Source organism: Apis laboriosa, unplaced genomic scaffold (assembly GCF_014066325.1).
Source record: "Apis laboriosa isolate Shangri-la unplaced genomic scaffold, ASM1406632v1 scaffold16_cov148, whole genome shotgun sequence".
Classification (NCBI taxonomy): domain Eukaryota; kingdom Metazoa; phylum Arthropoda; class Insecta; order Hymenoptera; family Apidae; genus Apis; species Apis laboriosa.
In genome coordinates this window covers 4,592,361-4,614,740 of record NW_025222129.1, presented here as the reverse complement: position 1 = coordinate 4,614,740, position 22,380 = coordinate 4,592,361, and the positions used below count along the sequence as shown (strand labels likewise).

At 33.6% G+C, this 22,380-nt stretch overlaps 1 protein-coding gene across 9 annotated transcripts in view; it reads right to left on the bottom strand.

Moving 5' to 3' along the window:
• LOC122711218 overlaps window positions 1-22,380 on the bottom strand; it is a 341,055-nt gene that overhangs the window by 93,468 nt on the left and 225,207 nt on the right. For all 9 annotated transcript variants that reach the window (XM_043929778.1, XM_043929779.1, XM_043929776.1 and 6 more), the window contains one exon: window positions 19,665-19,772. In XM_043929778.1, the coding sequence (XP_043785713.1) occupies window positions 19,665-19,772 (108 nt within the window). The remainder of the gene's footprint in view (window positions 1-19,664; window positions 19,773-22,380) is intronic.

The following is a 22,380-nucleotide window of genomic DNA, read 5'->3' as shown; positions in this document are numbered from 1 at the left end:
AACGGTAAATTAATCTATCTTATCCAATTATCGAATTTCACACGCGCTTTTGAAAATTGTCAAACTTGATTCGTTCGAAAAGCCACGAATTTAATTTCCATTTAATTTTTTTTTTCTCCCCATTTTTACGCCTTCGTATATCTCTATCTATCCAAACTATGTTCCTTTTTCCTTATTTATATATTTCTTATTTTCGCTTCGATCGCACTTGGTCAACGCGCATTGTACCCCACTTCGATTCTTCCATCATCGATGCTTCTTGCGCCTGCGTCCCTGCGAAATTCGACTTGGAACGGTACGTTTCAAAGTGGATATCCGGCACCCGGGCTTTTTATTGAAACTGGCGGCCAACGCTTCCAGGCGTTTGAAATTGATAACAGGTGGCGTGGGCGAGGGCGGCCCCCGGGGGTGGGTTCGAAATGGATGAAAAAGGGAAACGAGGTGACTTGGTTGGAGAAGAGTTATGTTACACGTATGTAAAGGGTGAGCGGGCCCTTGATATAGGAGGGGCTGCTGTACAGTTTAATCTTTGTTACTCGTGTTTGACAGTTGGACAATTATTCACCGATATTCCTTCCTCCATTCCTTGTCTCATTCGACTCGATCCTTCTCCTTCGAATTTCTCTCTTTCTCATCAATTTTATCATTAATCTCACTTATAATCGAATCGAATCGAGAAATCGGATAAATCGAGAGTAATTAAAACGCATTTATCGACTCAATCCCGCCTGTTCGGACGCGAGATTGTTACATACATTATCCCCATATCTTTTTAAAAAATTATCTCGTTCGAAACGAAGTCGCGAGGTTAGAATTAAAGGAAAAGAAAAAGAAAAACGATCTTTGTGTTTCCCCCCCTCTCGCGGCACGTTGAAACGACGCGAATAAAATGTCGCCCCAATATTCTCGCCCGCGAATAAAATATTCTCCGCGAATATTAAGATCGGATAAAAATTGCACGGTTTCGCGACGATTACAAGGGGAGGGGAGGGGAGGGGAGGGGAGGGGAGGGGTGGTCTTAAATCGTCGGAAAATTCTCCAGAGAAATTTACGCGTCTTCCCTTCCCTCTGCAAACAGATATCCCAAGCGTTTGATTCCCGACAATCCGAGTCTCGTTTCACCATACAACCGTATGGCTCACGCTGTAGTATAGGTGTACTTTAGTAACGCTTTGCACGATAGTTTTTCAACGTCCAACAGAATTGCGCTCTCGAACCGTGTAAATTTGATGCAATCCCTCCCAGAGAGGGGGGCGATTTTTATCGAAGGAAATAATTATGCAGGAATCCCGGATAGAAAATTCGTAGATTCGACGAAACAGGTTCGAGGGGCGAATTTCTTTCTATACGAGTTTGCTCGTTTCGCGGAAAATCAAACTCGAAAGCTTTTTCCATTAGGACCGGCGGGGGGGGGGGGGTGGATATTATAGGACAGGGAGAGAGAGAGAGAGAAATTCGATCGATTCTCACCGGTTTACACTTTACACTTTGCCGATCCGAAGCGGGATTTTCCGCGCGAGAATCGTTCCTTTGCATCCTCCAAGGAGAGGAGGAGAGGAAGGAGGGGGGGAGAGATCTCTTCCCTCTTTTATCATTTTTGTCCAATTTGCTCGATAAATATTGTTCGCTCGCGAAACGTTCGTATTGTAAGAATTGTCTTTTGAAATTCTAACCGTGCGCTCGAGGGGGGAGGAGAGGGAAGATTTATCGGATGGGAAATAAAACGTACGATTTGATTGATCAATAACGAAGAAAAAAAAATTCTTCTTTGCAATGGGGCCCCCCCGTCCCGATGAATCCATTTAAATTAAAACGAATATAAATTCTCTTAAGTATCTACATCGATTTTTGAGAAAATCGAAAATCGAATGTATAATTCCTTCCCTTCCTCATTATTTTCATAGAATTATCTTTAGATAGAGTTATACTTATTGAAAATTACACTCGAAAATAGATTTCTTTTTTTTTTTTTGTAAGTTATTCGAAAAGAAAAAAAATATTTATATTCTTCCTCTCTCTCTCTCTCTCTCTACTTTAAAAAAGAAATCAGCCGGGTTGCAACACGAATAACACGAACAGGGTAACACGAATTGCACACATGTCGATTCGATTTAAGCTGGTTTCACGCGGGCTGGAATTTTGCAGGTGGGCCAGTGTGCGCACGTCGGGACTCATGCATCGAAGGTGAATGGCAGGGGTGCATTGCGAGAGGGGTGGCGATGTCGGACCGGTTGGCCTCTCGCGGGAAATACGTCGAGTATCTGAATAAATCGAAACAGCCAAAGTGATTCTCCAACTTAAATTAGTTTCTGCCTGGTATGGAGAGAGGCTAGGTACCACTCTCCCCCCTCCCCCTCTCCCTTTCTCTCTCTCTCTCTCTCCTGCGCCCGGGCGAATGGGTCTGCTCGTGTCGCGCGGGACACGCGAATAGCTACTTCTTTCTGGCCGAACACCCGGCCTCGTCCTATCCGACTTTTTCCACCGTAAACGAATCCTCGACTGATTTCCAGACGCCGTTTCCTCTTTCCACACATACACGCCGATCGTAAAGCCTCGCCTCGATTTCGTTTGCTCTCTTACAGATGCCAAATTCAATGGAAGTTTACTTTTCTTTTTTTTTCTTTTTTTTTTCTTTATGGGGGATGGGATATAATTCTTGGTGCAACGTTTAGAGAATTGGAGATGTTTGGCACGGAGTTGAAGTATTGTTTTTGAATTTGTTGCGAAGAGAATTTGAATAATAAGGGATTGGATGATTTGGAAGAATTTAAAGATGATTAACCTTAATTTAATTGAAGTAGAAGTAAGTTAAAATAAAAATTAGTGAGAAGAATTTAGACAATGTTCGAAAATTCATTCTTTGAGATGTTTGGCACGAAGTTAAAGTATTGTTTTTGAATTTGTTGCGAAGAAAATTGAATTGAATAANATTTGAATAATAAAGGATTGGATGATTTGGAAGAATTTAAAGATGATTAACGTTAATTTAATTGAAGTAGAAGTAAATTAAAAATTAGTGAGAAGAATTTGGACAACGCTCGATGCAAATTTATTCTTTGGAGATGTTTGACACGAAGTTGAAGTATTGTTTTTGAATTTATTGCGAAGAGAATTTGAATAATAAGGGATTGGATGATTTGGAAGAATTTAAAATTAAAAATTAGTGAGAAGAATTTGAACAACGCTCGATGCAAATTTATTCTTTGGAGGTGTTTGGCACGAAGTTGAAGTATTGTTTTTGAATTTGTTGCGAAGAGAATTTGAATAATAAGGGATTGGATGATTTGGAAGAATTTAAAGATGATTAACGTTAATTTAATTGAAGTAGAAGTAAGTAAAAAAATTAGTGAGAAGAATTTGGACGACGCTCGATGCAAATTCATTCTTTGGAGGTGTTTGGCACGAAGTTGAAGTATTGTTTTTGAATTTATTGCGAACAGAATTTGAATAATAAGAGATTGGATGATTTGGAAGAATTTAAAGTTAAAAATTAGTGAGAAGAATTTGGACAACGCTCGATGCAAATTCATTCTTTCAAAAAATACCCAATATGGTCTTTAACTAACGTCCATTCAAATGAATACGTACAACGGAAAAAAATTCCTCGAGTAAAATATCGCGAGAAATATTGTGTATTTTCTCAGATCACATTGGAAAACCTCGAAAATCTGAATAAATATTGATCCTTTCAACGGTTGGATGGCATAGATTTAACGCATAAATTTTCGCATGATAAAATCTGCATACAAATGATATCACGTTTGGGCAAATATTAAAATTACATTTATGAAAATCATTTTAAGGTGTTCATCGACGATTCACGAGAGAAAAAAAGGGATGAATAATATATATAAAAGGAAAAAAGAGAAAAGAAGAAGAAAAGAAGAAGAAGAAGCGGGTCACGCGTTTGAAGATACAACAAGCGGCACACCATTTCATTTGCTTAAGCTTAATGGCCTTTTCTGTTACACAAAGACGGTTCAGAATGCCAACCTTAATCTTTCCCATAAAACACTGATTGTGGATTGACTTTTAAATGCCTTGGAAGCACGGGAGAAAATAGCAGCCAGACCTAGTACCGTCTGGCACGAAACTCGTGAAACTTTCTTATTTTTCTTCCACCTTGCTTTTATTCGTTTTTTCGTTTCTTTCTTTCTTTGGACAGAAACAATACTTTCTCTCGTGTTGTTACGTTTTCGGCTCGAAATAAAATCGATCAACGCGATTTTCTTGGTCAGTTTGTTCATACAATATTTCCCTTACGTTCAATCCTTCGATTTATCATTTAAATTGGTTTAATATCGAAATGAAAATTGTTCGATATTATTGTTTTAAATATTTCGTGAGAAAAGTTCGCGAGAACGATTTCCAAACATCTTCATTGCCTGAATTTTTGAAATCCTAAGAATTCGATTGATCGAAACCGTATTGTAAACGATTGATACAGATTATTGAGAGAGATACGAATTAATTACGAAATTAAAGAAAAAAAAAAAGATTATTTATATCGAAAATTTAGACAAGTTTTTTTTCCAAAAAGCTTGGACAATCGAACGAATTTGACTTTGAAAGTATTAGAAAGGTAAACTTTCGCGTTTATATTGTACGAAAAATGGGAATAATATTATACGACGCGTTGTTTGCATCGTGGACACGATACTGGTAATTAGGAGGAATTAATTAAACCATCAGTGAAGAATTTAATCAATAAAACAAACAGCTTTCGTACTATTTGCGGTGGAAAGCACGTGCCACGCGTTCCTCGTGTTGCCCACTTTCATCGATAACAAGAGAACTGTTTGTCAAACAGAAGTGTTTATAAAATAAATCAATTGGCAATTTCATTCGGTTTATTTCGCATTTTCCACTCCACATTGATACATCATGCGTGTATCGTATGTATCAAAAGGAGAAGAAAAAAAAAAAAAAAAAAAAAAAAAAAANAAAAAAAAAAAAAAAAAAAAAAAAAAAAGAAAATAAATCGAAACTTATTTTGTTTAAAATAGAAAAAATAATTCTTCATATTGCTTTTTTGTATCTCTATCGCATTTTAAATCGTTATCTCATTAATCATTTCTCATTATTTACGATAAATTTCGTATTTATTTTTATGCAAATACAGACAGAAAGCCTATTAATCGGGATATATAAATATAAAATAATTGATCACGATCGTGGGTGGGTGAGTGAGTGAGTGACCATTATTCGAGACGAATAGAGATATTTTCCGGCTGAATACAATCGCGATTTATAAATTATCATGTAGCGGTGAATAACGGAACTAGGAGGAATTTAGCGCGTTAATAATTTTCATAATGAAATCGACAATGCTAAATAATCGCAATATTGCCGTTTAATTCGCTTCTATTATAACTCGCCTCGTCTATTTATTAATAAGCATAATAAACGCCCTCGATACATATTTTAATTAACCGCGACACGTTAAAATTATATCGATGGATCGAGTAAAAAAAAAAGATCGATCGTTTTGTAGAAAATTTTGATTAAAATTTTGAAAAGAAAAAGAAAAAAATGTTAAACGCTGTCGAAATTATCAATTTAACGTCGAATGTTTATGATCGAGGGAATGGAAAATGAGCGGATAGGATTGAGAAACTCGAGGAAAAGAAGTATTTAAGATTATGTTCTTAAATGTTTCGAGAGTTGAAAAGTTTTCTTCTATTGGAAACGTCGATATTCGAGTTTTAAATTTCTTTCGCCGAAGGAAAATCTTTTATCGAGGGAATATCTTTTATACGGAATTAGCCAAGTGGAAACAATTCGGGACGATTGAAGAGGATGTGTTAACCAATTAAATTGTTAACTACTGCTCCACCATTTAAATATTTAATTGAACTAATTTATGAACGATGATAATAAAAAAAAAAAAAATTATAGAAGAAAATTGAAAAAACTTTCTCAAAATTCAAAATACTTTAAATGAAAGGGGACGGGGGGGAAAGATTACACAGATGATACAAATAGTTTTTAAATTTCCTAAATTTCTTTGATAAATTTAATCTTTTAAATATAATATAAATTTTCGAACATTCGAAATAAAATGGAAATAAAATGGAAATAAAATTTGAAACGCGAGAACAATCAATTAGACGAGCTACTTGGCCAGATCTATGGATCGTTCCCATCTTGCTAATTCGGTCTTAAATTAACCGGCCATGGATTACGCTCCTTTTACAAATACTATCCTCCATAGGGGATTAAAATAGGTACGAGTTGGAGAATAAAAGGAGAAGGAGAAGAAGGGTTCGTTAACATTAATAAGCATTGAACGACGTAGTTTAGCTCGGCAATAAATCTTACGTCGTGTATGCGAATTCAAGAATACAGTCTAATATGGCAGAGTGGAGTATAGTGAAGCAACATTTCACCGTAAATTTACGCGAGCACGTTCTCTCACTGCGAAGCGGACGATATTCTCTCGGGGATCAAGAAAGTCGAAATTATATACATGAGATGTTACAACGTTGCAACCGAGCATCCTAATTCTTACACTTTTTCCCCTTCTTCTTGTTTAAAATGGGTGTTCATTTAATCCTTTCATTGGACACAAACATTTGTTTGTGTGACACGAATAGAAAAAAATTTGTAAAAAAATTTGTATATTCTCCCCTTTAAAATTTAAACGTAAAATATAATTTTGAAAAGATAGAAATTATTAGAAATTTTAAGAATAATTGAACAATGCGTTAAATTTAGGAAATTTAATTGAAAAAAGATATGTGTTTCTTCGATATATTGTATTTCTTGAGTTTCAGATTAAAAAAATTAAGAAAAAATACGAATAAGAAATTTAACGATAGAATGATATAATATTTTTAATTTAGATTAATTTAATTTTTATCCTTATTTGTATCTAACAACTAATAATAATGCAAATAACTTGTTGGTCAATACTTCGTATTGAAATACTGATTGAATATTATTCTGAATATTATATGTAAATCAAACATTAATTGATAAACTATATATATATATTAAAATTCATAAATACAATTAATACAAATTTCCTGTTTAGAGAGAGTAAAATAATTTTCATATATACATATTATGCAACAATATTAGCATTAATAACTGTATTATCGATTAATAATAATGAAGAAATAAAAATTTAATAATAAAAAAACAAATGACCAACAAGATATTTATCGATATTAATTAAAAAAAAATATGACTTACAGTTGGTGATTCACGTATCTGCAGTTTTTCAAAATTTTCGTCCATCATCACGTGCGTGTGTTTGTCGTAGAACAATTTCGAACACTCGATGCACATTATTTAAATAATACTTTAAATATTTTTCACTATATTTATACTAGCAATAAAAAATTCTGGACGATCTACACGCGATCGATTAATTATTAAAAATTATCGCGAACTTTAATTCGATACGGATATAAATAATTGCAAAATAACCACGTGAAAGCAATATCGAAGATAAATTACACCCACACGCGAGAATAGAACAATAAGGAAGAAAATTATAAGAGAGAAATTCCACACGCGTCCGCCTTTTAGAACGTTCGAACGTCGAATGAGCAAATGTAATATCAACAATGGGAGAAGGTTATAAGAAATCGAGAAAACAAAACATTGAAATGTTTCGTATAATAACTTTCGATATGGTTTACACGAAATATTTGATCTATTATTAATTTACAATTTGTATTATAATTTAATTATATTTTTATTTCATTGTTATTTTTTATTTATTTAAATTGCTAAAAGAATTTTTTAAATAATTTCTAATTATCATTAATAATATTATTTTATTTATAAATAACAAAAATTTATTTATAAAGAAATTAATTCAAAAAAAAACAAATTCGATAATAATTAATATAATAATTAATGTAATTAATTCTTATTAATTTTAATTTGACAATTCTTATTAATTTTAATGGTATGTTGGTATATACCTTGATTCTATAACATTAACATTAACAATTAAAGTACATCCGACCATAAATTTAAACGAATTATTCCATTGATCCCGGATCAACTTTTAAGACCAAAACTCGTAGCAAATTGCGCGAAATGGATAACCTAAAAAGCGCATTGGACAAGTAATGGGCGATACCATTAACCTGGGTAGCGAAACGAATTTAAAATATCGTAAAGAACGATAGGGCGGAAGGAAAGTGGCAAACTTGAAAGGCCTAAGAGCAAATGATGCTAAAACAGAGAGAGGGGGGGAGGGGGGAGGGGGAGATAGTTTTTATATAATATCACAAGAGCGAGAGCTTTCGCAGTTAGAAGGATCATAGCCTCGCAAAGCCAGGATTATATCCTCAAGAGTTTGCCAGCTTTCGACTCTCATTTAAAGGGTTTAATGGCGCGTAGCGGAAGTGGAGGAAGAAAAATCTCGCGCGGAGAATAGAGAAGGAAACTAACGAAAAAAAAAAAAAAATCAAATAGAAGAGAGAGAGAGGGAGAGAGGGAGAACCTACAGGTGGACATCACAGGTACAGTTAACCATTTCCCATCGAATCTTTAATCCCATTCGATTCCCATTGACGCTTAACTTAAAAACTGCCTCCTCGGAGAGGGATAAACGATCCTTCTCCTCGAATCTCCCAGATTTCTCGAATAAAACACGCCTCTCTATGAATACAAAAGAAACCGAGTACTCTATCCCACTGTGCTATAGCACTAAAAAAGAAGAGAAGACTCGCATAACTCTTATCCACGTTTGTTTTATATCGCGCACTTTGGGAGCCGAGGAAAGTGGTGAGGGGTGGAGAGTAAAAAGACGAGTACAAGAGCCGAAAGAAAAAGGGGATAAGAAGGGGTTTGGGATCATAAAACTGGAAACCGCCACGCGATTCGCCGTCTTTTGCCCACTCAACCGCCCCCCCACCGCCCTACTACGAGTCCCATGTTTGATACAGTTATCCCCTGGATGGGGAACGATCCTTGAGAAGGATTAAATGCAACTCTCGTCCGCGCACGTGCGGATAAAAATACCGATCGTAAAAAATAAAGTAACCGGCATTGTTGCTCTATCACCGAAGAAAGAGTGACTATCGCGAAAGGGGGGGAAAAAAAGGATACCTATGATTTTCAATCTTCATCGTTGGAGGAGAAACGCGTCCATTATACGTGATCCTTTTTGATATAATCTGCCTTGATGGCGAATAATCACGGGAGAAGGGGATATTCGAAGATGCATAACTATAACTGTTTTGTTGGTGATCGAATGAATTTAAAATTTTGAAAGAGATAAGTGAATTTGTTATTTGGATATGATTGATGATCTTGGAAAAATGAGATTTGGAAAAGGTGTTTTTTCTTATCGAGTATTTAAAGTAGAATTTATTTTATTTTCGTTAATTATGAATTTTCTTTCCTTTTGAAAGAAAGCTCATAAACGAAATTCGTGTAATTAAACTTCTCTTTACTGTGATATTCTGAATATATATTTTTACGTTTGAAATAAATTCCTAAGGGTCTCTATATTCTAGGAATAGAAATATTTTTAAAAAAATAATTTTTAAAATACTAATTATAAAGAGATTGCTCGTTTGATATTAAAACTACAATTTATACTACCTAAAATATCTATTTTATATACAAGTAATTACAATTAAAATGATGTTATAAAAATAAGTATGTCTCATTATATTTTTATCTTTGTTTTAATATTAATCCAATATTATAATCTAATTTGCTTGAACAAAACAAAAAAGTTACAAAACCGTAAGGGAGAAAATCACCCGATAATTATCGGAACTCGATTGCAAACGATTTATGAGAAGTCGTAACAATACGAGCAAATTAGATGTTCGTACATGACGTATACATGTAAATTTATGACCTGTTTCTCTAAACATGTGTACACTTTCCCTTCCCCCTATATTTATTTTTCCACTCTGATCTCGTTATCGGTGAATTTAATTAATCTAATTAAACGAAACATAATTCCATACAAAACCGCGTTACATCATCACGAAGTTGTAGCACGAGAGGCAGGGTATCGCGTTTGTCGTGCAGTAACAATTTCCACGAGGCGATTACAACGAATCAGGATGAAACGTTCCTCCACTTTTAATGGGAATACCCTGGTTATCATTCACGTAACAGTTAACAAGCACGTGTTTCCCTACCGGTGGAGATGGCACGTTTTGTTTCGACGAAGTTATACCACGGGATTCGAATTTAACTGTATATGTTTGAAACAATGCTTCGCTATACTATAAGGATACTAGATTATATAGAAATGTTTGAAAATAACTTCGAGATTGAAAGTTCATCGCTAAATATTTTGTAATGCGATTTTATATTGAAAAATTTGGTGGGGAATTATAGAGAAAGTTGAAAATTGAAAGATTTTAATAATAATTTTATTGTAGGATATATTTTTAGGAAATATTTGATGAAAAATGGAGATTGAAGATTCAAAGACTTTAACAATCATTAAATATTTTGTATTTGATAAAAAAATTACGTTAAAGATTAAAAGTTCAAAGATTGATCAAATATTTCTATATTTTAACAATATATTTTTATATTCCAAAAATTCTGATGCAAGATTAGACTGTGATATAATTGAATGACCTTCGACTTTTAGATTTCCATAATAACTAATTTAATCACGAAATAAACTTGTATGAAAATAAGTTGAATTTCTTAGTTCGATTTTAATTAAATTGTATTACCAAGCTCGAATTTGACATTTTTCATTCTTTAAATGAAAATAATGGAAGAAATTTTATACTAAACAATATGCATGTCGTGTGACATTTGCTTATACATTCTCGCGTATTATGGAAAACGACGACGATATGTGAAAATTATGACTTTTAATTATGAATTATTCATATAACACGGCACGCTGTTCAATTATTAATTAATACGTAGCAGTTTCTGCAGAGTCAAAACGTTTGCTGAATGTATGAATACTTCACATGTCGCGTGTATAACCAAACAAATACATCAACTTTCTCATTCCCTCTTTGCATTCCATAAATATCTAGCAAGATCGTCAGTTTTGTTATTCATCTATTAATTTTCTCAGTAAATTTTGCAAAAAAATCTTTATAATTTATGCTTTACTGCATTAAAAGAATCTACATTAAAACACGGAATAAAAATCTAATAAATACATTCATTTAAAAATATACTAAATCACTTTATTATTATTTCACTATTAATTTTTTTTTTATAAAGAATATACTAATATCTATTACATATCTATGACGAACGAAAATGTGTAAAACCGAACTGAATATGTTGATTCTAACTATTTTATAAATTTATTCGAATTGGTATTTATTTTGTAATTTCAATGCCAAAACATACGAAAAACTAAAGATATTTAGCAATAAGTTTATTAAGATGCAAATTTTATAACAAATAGATGTCTTCATAGCAAGAAATAATTTATTTGTTACCTATTGCGCAGTAAAATTATTCGTACTACGTATTATATGAATGCTATCTATATTTGATTAATATATTTCCGAAATAAGTTTTCAGAACTTAAAATAATGAAAATATAACGTAAAATATAAAATATAAAGTAAATAGACGTCTTCATAGCAAGAAATAATTTACGTATTTATTTTCTACTTATTGCGCAGTAAAAATATTTCTACTTCGTATTATACGAATGCTACCTATATTTGATTAATATATTTCCGAAATAGGTTTTCACAACTTAAAATAATGAAAATATAACGTAAAATATAAAATATAAAGTAAATAGACGTCTTCATAGCAAGAAATAATTTACGTATTTATTTTCTACATATTGCGCAGTAAAAATATTCCTACTTCGTATTATACGAATGCTACCTATATTTGATTAATATATTTCCGAAATAAGTTTTCACAACTTAAAATGATGAAAATATAACGTAAAATATAAAATATAAAGTAAATAGACGTCTTTATAGTAAGAAATAATTTATTCGTTACCTATTGCGCAGTAAAATTATTCGTACTACGTATTATAGGAATGCTACCTATATTTGACTAATATACTTCCAAAATAAGTTTTCACAACTTAAAATGATGAAAATATAACGTAAAATATAAAATATAAAATAAATAGACGTCTTCATAGCAAGAAATAATTTACGTATTTATTTTCTACTTATTGCGCAGTAAAAATATTCCTACTTCGTATTATACGAATGCTACCTATATTTGATTAATATATTTCCGAAATAAGTTTTCACAACTTAAAATGATGAAAATATAACGTAAAATATAAAATATAAAGTAAATAGACGTCTTCATAGTAAGAAATGATTTATTCGTTACCTATTGCGCAGTAAAATTATTCGTACTACGTATTATAGGAATGCTACCTATATTTGACTAATATACTTCCAAAATAAGTTTTCACAACTTAAAATGATGAAAATATAACGTAAAATATAAAATATAAAGTAAATAGACGTCTTCATAGCAAGAAATAATTTACGTATTTATTTTCTACTTATTGCGCAGTAAAAGTATTCCTACTTCGTATTATACGAATGCTACCTATATTTGATTAATATATTTCCGAAATAAGTTTTCACAACTTAAAATGATGAAAATATAAAGTAAATAGACGTCTTCATAGCAAGAAATAATTTACGTAATTATTTTCTACTTATTACGCAGTAAAAATATTCCTACTTCGTATTATACGAATACTACCTATATTTGATTAATATATTTCCGAAATAAGTTTTTACAACTTAAAATAATGAAAATATAACGTAAAATATAAAATATAAAGTAAATAGACGTCTTCATAGCAAGAAATAATTTATTTGTTACCTATTGCGAAGTAAAATTATTTGTACTACGTATTATACGAATGCTACCTATATTTGATTAATATATTTCCGAAATAAGTTTTCACAACTTAAAATGATGAAAATATAACGTAAAATATAAAATATAAATTATATAGACGTCTTCATAGTACGAAATAATTTACGTATTTATTTTCTACTTATTACGCAGTAAAAATATTCCTACTTCGTATTATACGAATGCTACCTATATTTGATTAATATACTTCGGAAATAAGTTTTCACAACTTAAAATGATGAAAATATAACGTAAAATATAAAATATGAAGTAAATAGACGTCTTCATAGCAAGAAATAATTTACGTATTTATTTTCTACTTATTGCGCAGTAAAAATATTCCTACTTCGTATTATATGAATGCTACGTATATTTGATTAATATACTTCCGAAATAAGTTTTCACAACTTAAAATGATGAAAATATAACGTAAAATATAAAATATAAAGTAAATAGACGTCTTCATAGTAAGAAATAATTTATTCGTTATCTATTGCGCAGTAAAATTATTCGTACTACGTATTATACGAATGCTACCTATATTTGATTAATATATTTCCGAAATAAGTTTCCACAACTTAAAATGATGAAAATATAACGTAAAATATAAAATATAAAGTAAATAGACGTCTTCATAGCAAGAAATAATTTATTTGTTACTATTGCGCAGTAAAATTATTCGTACTACGTATTATACGAATGCTACCTATATTTGATTAATATATTTCCGAAATAAGTTTTCACAACTTAAAATGATGAAAATATAACGTAAAATATAAAATATAAAGTATATAGACGTCTTCATAACAAGAAATAATTTATTTGTTACTTATTGGGCAGTAAAATTATTCGCATTACGTACTACGTATTATACGAATGCTACCTATATTTGATTAATATATTTCCGAAATACTAAAATAAGTTTTCACTTAAAATGATGAAAGTATAATGTAATAAAATGCAATTTATGACCCATGAGAAAGAAATAAATCGTAATATTTAACATCATATCATGTGAAATTTTCCTGCCATGATGATATCATTCCTTTCCTCTCGACACAAGAAAACGTCAACGAAACCAATATTTCACGATATATTTTTCATCCTATTAATCGTCCAGAATTTCTTTTGTAAACTATCTTCACTAAACACTAACAAGAACACTTTACTTATCAATTAATACACGAAATCACTGATTCATTGTGCACAAAATGACCGACGCCATGATTTGCGCGGAAACGATGCGAACTCTATAGAACTTCGCGCAATTTCTTTTGTAAACTATCTTCACTAAACACTAACAGGAACACTTTAATTATCAATTAATACACGAAATCACTGATTAATTGTGCACAAAATGACCGACGCCATGATTTGCGCGGGAACGACGCGAACTCTATAGAACTTCGTGCAATTTCGCTCATCTTCGGGTATCTTCGGCTCATCTCTAATGGAATCTAGCATATAGATATAGCGCGAATTTTGAAATTTATTTCGTTCTTATTCATTACGAATGTTTCGACTCATCATTTATCTAAATAATTTTACTTTCTCGCAGGACTCATAAAGCATCAATCATTCGATATAAATTCATGACAGACTCCATCGTATAGATTACTGAATGAAAAAGAATCGTCCCAGTCGTAAATCAGCACATTAATTCGTAATGAGATTATCATAATAAATCACTGTTCTCCCTTCTACCATTGCTCAGTTCGTATTATAAGTGACCTATATTTCTCATGAATATCCAGCCAGTTGATAATTGTCGATACTTTTCAATTTTTCGCTATTTTCGTATTCGACGATAGTACGATTTTCGATTAGTTCGATTTTCAATTGAAACCAATCCCAACGGGGGCATAATTGAAATTAACGGTAGGATTTTTTTTTTAGAAAGAAGAGAGGGGATAAATGGAATTCAATTTGAGGCTAATTAATGTGTGTCGTGCAACGTAACGCTTTAAATAGTGCACTTTTGGACTGAAAATGCAACGAATTTCAACGAAAAGTTTGCAAAATTTATGAAATTACTTTAATAAAAATCTATAGAGAGGAAAAGAGAACAATGCACTTTTTTAAAAATAAAGCAAACTTTTAATCCAACTATTTTACAAAAAATAAATAATAATATTCTCATAAAAGTTCCTATGAAAATAAATAGTGTCATATACATATATAGTTATATATGTTGCGTTCACATTTATATTGACTGCTATAAATTTTCACACTCGTGACTTCGAACGCAAGTAATGATTCAGAGTAAAAGATATAAGGGCAATATTTTTGATAACAGTAATTTGTTGATTGCAATCCACTTTACTTATTATTTATTTAGAACTTTTGGGGATAAAGTGCATCGTCACGAAATATCACGTTAGATAACCTTTTGCCATCTTTTAAGGGTAGGAAACGTGACACTTGAATATATCTAGGCCGAAGTAAAGTGTGAGAGGTGTCATATAAAATGACAGGAAGTGCCGGTAAAACTTTTCATACATGATATATCCTAATAAATACCGTTCTAAAATATTCAGCTTGTGCGTTTTGCGAAAATATGCGATGCATAAAAAGTTTCGTAGATTATGCGAAACGAGATAAGCGCGCAATATCATCTCACGATTTCATTTTCATCCTATACCTTGCACCGAGCTAATGGAAACGTTTTCGTCGTCGAGTATCGAAAATTGTTTAAAATAAAAATCTTTTCGTTACAATTTTACAATCATTTCGTCACAGAACATATCGTTTTAAAAATTTGGAACAAGTTATATTTTGCATGAAATAAAAAAATCATTTATAAATAATTACAAAAGATCGATGAAAGTAATCGCTTGTAATAAATGTTTATCGACATCGACAACTACTTTAGACTTATTAAAATTTTTATCCAATAATTTTTTATTTACGTTTCTTCTATCGATTATTCTTCTATGGTTTATTCTGGAGACTAACATCTATTCCGAAAACGACAGAAATAATACGTATTTAAAAATCTATCGGAGATGGAGCAACGAAATTCATTTTTTATAAGATCCTTCTTCGTCGTAGAGGCCGATATTGCATCCGCCTTCCTTTTGATAGCTAATTTCTCAGAGATCTGAAAGCGCATCGAGTTGGTTCGTAGATTCGCCCACCACCTCGCATAATTATGCCTCCTCCTCCTGAAAATCCCGTTATATAGATATTAGAGAAATATGGGAAGCTCGACAGGCCTCGAAAAGCGTATTTTCTTCGGATGAAATAAGATCCAAGCACTGGTTACAGAATATTAACATTCCTTTTAACCTGATAACCGACAAAGTGAAGAAAATAAATCGAGGAAAATAATTCTTCGATCCAATATCCTTTCACTCGCACAAAGGACCCTCCCCTGAAGAATGAAACTCGAAGTTAGAATTAATTGGCAATCTATTACGATCGAAATTTAAATTCAACTCGAGTCGGTCACGGTTGCAGTTCAATCCTAGAATCGTTCCGTGTTACAGTTTTCTACTTGATCTGATATATGACCCTTTCGAAACTGGCTCCGTAAATTTCTCAATTTATTTAGAGATTCGTTCAATTAAAAAAATTCTTCAAAATTCTTTATCATTACCATTACCAATCGCTCGAATTAAAAACCATTCAACCATCACAACACACCATCCTCCTGAATATTTATTTGCACCGTTGAAACAAAGAGACCTTGAAAAATTACCCTTATAATCAAAAGATGAAAATTCGAAGGGAACGCGATCACAAAGCGTGACACACCCTGCGACGTGCAACGAGAAAAGGATGAAAAGAAATCTCACCTCGAGAAACGATCGGTTTTCGAAGGTGAGGATCGCGGGGAATCGGCCGGCCGTCGCAAAGGGGAGGGGTTTTATTCGGCTGTTTCTCATTCGGCGAACTTTCTCTACGTACACGTGTGCAGCGGTGAGAATTATATAGGAAGGAACGTGAAGCCATGGGTAGAGGAGGTCTCCCTGTGGTGAGTCGAGCGCTTGTAAATGCACGTCTCCCCGGGTATCCTCCTACCCCCAATCCAAGGGTGGAACGTACGTATACGTACAACGGAGGGGGTAGTATATATGGACGCCGGAAGGTAGGCGGTTGGAAGGTACAGTGGGAACACAGTTCTTGCATTAGCCAAAGAAAGATTTCTGGGCGAATCGAGCGAGAGAGGTGGGGAGGGGTTGGAGGAACCGGGCGAAGGGTGGAACGAAGAAGAAAGGAACCGAAGGCGTATATGTGTAGACAGGTCCGCTTCTTGCCGTGGCCATCGTGGGCCGCCGTTGATTTTTGTGTCGCCTAGTAGTAGTATCCCGTTCCTGGGATACTTTTCAACGCCCGCAGGGAGAAAAAGCGGGAAAAGAGGCGGTTGTCGATTCACTCTACGATCTGAATACCGACAGGGGGAGGACTTATGAACTTTCTATCTGTGATTAATGCGCGAGTTTCTTTCTCGGGGGAGGGGAGGCTGGTTTTCAACCTGATAGAAAAGGTATCGTTATTGTTGCCAGCACTTAGAATGAAGGTATTCGATTTGGATTTCGAAAAATTCGGGAAATTTATCTGTGTAATTTAGTTTCGCGAGTTGGTTCTTTCTTTGACGCGAAATGAGTTTAGTAAGTCTAATCTGAATAAATTGTTATTCTTAATAATTAATACGTGCCTTCTTTTACACGGGAAATACGCGAGTTGTTGGCTCGAATAAGTGGTCTTAAGGTATTTATTCGTTGCAATCCGTGGATAACGTAACGAGATCATAAATAAAATATTAGACGAAGGAAATCGAGTCGTGTCCAATTTCATCCGATTTTACAATACACAGGGCAGGGGAATGTTGAGCGGGCAAGATAGCACCTAGTCGATACCTATTTCCTTATTTCTCCTTCCAAGTCATATTTGTCTTATTGACCGGCGTATTCGTAGCAGCTTGTTCAACTGTTGAACTAGCGAGACGTGAAACACGTTCTATATACAGCTCTGGTTTAAACTAACCTCCATCCAGTTTCAAGCAAACCACGAAATTTCAAACTCCATCTTGTTATCCGTACGAACGACGCCACTAACGAGGAAGAAAGAATATATAAGTGAAAATAAAAAAAAGAAAAAAAAAAAAAAAGAAAGAAAGAAAGAAAGGAAAGGAAAAAGATTCGTTCGATCGATGTGTTTACGAATCGGGTCGAAAATCATGCAAATTTCGTAATGGTGCAAAGGAGGAAAATCCGATTCTCGTGGCAAGTTTCGCGAGTTTGCTAAATGCTCTCGAACGTATCCCCCCTGTCTCTAGTCAGATTCCCGAGAGAACTTGGAAACTAATGGCTGGAAGTCGATGATACTTCGCTTTTAAGGATCTGTTCGGTTCTCGTTCGTTCCTGACTGCGGCCAACAACCTTCCACTGCGTCGAGTTAACTTCGTAAATGATCGCGCCAATCGCTATCCTCCATATCCAGATTCGTTGAAATTATAATTCGTTCTCGTCCAATTTCGTAATTCACTTTGCTCGGTGAGAGTAAGAATTCTTTTCGAAGAAAAAAAAAAAATCCCTTCAGAATTTCTTGATAATTTCTCCAACACGGAGCATTGAATATTTTGGGAGGAAGATCTGAAAGAATTTTGTAATTTGTTAAAAAAAAAAAAAAAAAAGAAAAAAATATGTTACAATTACGATTATGAGTTTTTTGATCTGGAATTCATACAAAATGCAATGTGTAAGACGTACCTTGTTACTGGATATATTTAATGAATTTTTCATCAAAAACTTTCAACGGTTTCAACTACTAACTTCATCCAATATCGTATCATCTTATATATTCCCTTCTCCGAAATTTCATTTGCAATTTCTATGAAAACTTCTAACTAAAAATTTAGAACGATTTAAATTTAATATAAATAAACGAATTATTAATTGTTCCAATATATAGATTATACGGATATGTAAATTTCATTTTCTCCTCGAAGAGAGGAGGAAAGATAACTACTTATTTCCATTTGAGATAAATAATTGTACTATAATAGAGGAAGAAATTGATGGAGATATTATCGAGTAAAGTGGTTAATTGAGGCATTCCCAATGAATACAGTTTACGAATGAACCAGTTTTGAATCGCGGTCATCCTCGTTAATTTCTTCTTATAACGAAAGAATTAAAATTAAAACGGAAAGTAAAATAGAAATTTTTATCAATTTCCCGGAACTGGAGTGATATTCGAGCAAAGAACTGATGAACTTCTTCTCAATATATCCTCCTCTCCTCCCTCAAAAAAAAAAAAAAAAAAAAACAAAAATCTTTCCAAATTCTAAATCTTCCCACTTCGTTCACACTTTTTTCCAAAGTGTTCCGAATCACCAACCAAATATCACCACTACGCGACCGAACGATTCCGCGAGCAATTTTTACCAGGAAATTGAAACAGGTATCAAGAGAGAGAGAGAGAGATTCGAAGAACGATCGAAACGTTTCGTCGTAATCCTCGCGCTCGAAACGGGCGTTTCGCGAGAGGGCGCAGCGCCGCCATTAAACTTGAAAAAGCGGAAAAGCAACGGAGACGTCAAAGAACCGTGAATCCTGCCAGGAGTTCACCTTTCAAAACCGGGCCCCGCCAATTTTCAACGGAACGAAAGCCGTGCAAGCCAATAATTAATTGGCGTTTCCGCGGGTTGAAGGGATGGTTGGGAGGGAGGAGAGGGGGGTTGGTGTTGCCAAACGTTGTTTATAATTAATATTTAAATATTCGGCACGATTATATGGCTGGGGGAGGGGGGAACGTTTATAAACGTTTATATATATATATATAAGATAGGAACGAGTTATTAATGTTTCGGCAAGAGAGAAATTACTTACCGAGTATCTGGCTAAGAACGGTGCGGCCATCTTCGCCGAGGCAGGCGCTCCGGGCATCAAAGGGATTTGTGAATTGCACGAATGCATAGCCTTTGTGCATAGATATTCCTGGAACAACAAACGATCATGACGTTCCAATAGCCCGCTTCCTTTCTTCCAAGCAACGCGGATGGAATGAAACAGAAATACCAGGATAATGGGGGGAAATCTTTAATTAAAATTGTTTCCATGAATTTTGATGAGGAGCCCCTCGGCCAGACTTTGCGGATCTTTGGGGGGGAGGGGAGGGGGAGGATCTCGTCATCGTTCCGAATACCGAGGATCGAGAGGATGTTGGATTGTTCGAAGAGAGATTGAAAAGCGGGGAAGTGATTTTCGAGTTTTTTCATTTGTTTTCTTTTCTTTTTCTTTTTCTTTTTTTTTTTTTAAGCGAGGAATTTTACACAAAGTTGAAAATTCTTTTTTTTTTCATTTACTTTTTTATTTAGTCATTTAGTATATTTTATGTACGTAGGGTTTTTGAAATTTTTAAAAAAATTTTTTAGGGAGGAATTATATTTTGGGATACAAAAGAAATTGTTTTCATTGTTAAGAAGTTTCGAAACAGGGGAATGTTGATTTTTTTGTTTTTTGTTTTTTTTTTTTTTTTTACAAACTGAAAAGAATTAATTTTAGCAGAAACATCTTGCGGCTAGAAATATCTTGTGTCGCAAACTGTTATTATATTAAAGTTCATGAAACATTCGGGTATTATCTCTGTCTTTAGACACGCGATTAAAAATGAATTTAAATATGCTTAATGCAGAAGCTTTTCTCTTTCGCCGAGAATTTTCTTAAATAAATTACAGGAACGTTCACTGATATTTATTTTTCATGCGCGGCATTTCCACGGAGTTTATCACAATCCGCAGGGAATAAATTTCTCCATTTCCCTTTCCTACATTTATCGACAATGAATTTTAATAAGATTCTGCGTTACATTCAACACGTCATTTTCTTTAATACTTTTTATCTATCGCAAAATATATCGAATTAATATAAACGAAAATAATATAAAGGAAAAAAGGTATAAAATAAGATTCTTACGTTCTAATTTCTATAATCAAAAATTTGAAATTAAGAGAATTAGAAATTGACAAATTACTTGACACTTAGAATTTCTATCGATATCGATATAACCAATTTTTATCAAAAGAGAAAAAAGGAAAAATAAATTAATAAATTTATTTTTCCATCCTCCATTGAATTCTTCTCCAATTTCCCAATCATTAAAATATTACAAAATACAATTAAAATCATCGTACGTCAATTCATACGTAACATAATTCAAAAACAATGCACCGTTGGAAGGAAGCTACTTGTAATAGTAGGATAAAATCCTCGAGATTTTCAACTTGACGTTATTAACATGTTCTAGGGAACTGGCGTTGCGAGATAAATTTTTTTTAAACCGTCACTGTCCGTTTCGGGAGTGGACACACGTTTCGTACGAAATATATCTGCATCCAGACCCGTGTACACCCGGGGCCATATATGTATAACCATGGCAGGAATATATGGAGATTTACATATTTGTTTCAGCATAATGAATTCCATGCATGGTCAGCTGCTAACCACGCAAAAGTTATTACGGGTACACAGATTACAGCAGCCTCCCGCGTTAAAATGAACGTATCTGCCGACTTGCTACGCAGACTGCCCACGGAATCGATGACCCAACTGTGCCATGTGGTAGCCGATGTAAAATTAAAAAATAAAAAGAAAAAAAAAAAAAGAAAGAAAAAAAAAGAGGAAAGAAAGAAAGAAAAAAAGAGCGAAAAAAGGAATGGAAGAAATATACAGAGGGGAGGAATTTCGGGCGAGAGATATATATCCCAACCATCGAATTCATAGCCATTTCCGAATTTTCGATTTTTACTCGATATTACTCGAAATTTATTTGTATTTTGTGTGCCAGAAAAATGATTTTCTATTAAGAAGAATTTTTGTATCTGGTAAATTTTAATCGATCATTATCAAATTTGTATGTAAACGATATTCGATCGAGAATAATCGAATAATCAATTGTATTTTTTATCATAAAAAATTATATAACAACTTTTTCTTTTCTTTCAACGAGATCGAATGATATTTCTCTCTCGAGCCAATCGTTCGTCGTTCTGAAAACTGAACGATCGAAATTGGAATTGAAAGGCTAAAGGAATTAATACGCATCGCTTCTCACGACTTTCAGAGAGGACAATGATACGCGTGCAGAACAATTTAATACGATTCCCCCATTCTCGGTCTACTACGTGCACTACTACGTTCCGTCCCACTCGATCCGTGCAATCTGCTCCGCGCAGCTGTCACAGTGGTCCAGCATCCCATAGTAGCTGTGCTCTATCTGACAATCTGAACCTTTTCCAATTTCACGTCTCCCTTGACTCGAGCCTCTTCTCCTCCAATAAGGATGCGGGACCCTTTTCTTGCGGGACGCAGCACACCGCGAAACAGTCGTCGGGGAGAATTGAGAATTGTCGTTGCGGCCGGCGGAGGTTGAAACTTTTATGGAACTTGCAACGCTCGTACCGTGTGCCAGATAGGGCGAGACGGTTTTTTTCAACTTGTCGCTGGATTTTCATTTTTCTTTTTCCCTTCTTTCCTTTCTTGGATGCAAAGGAGCGTTTTAATTTCTTCTTTTTTCTTTTCGTTTTTTTTTTTTTTTTTTTTTTTT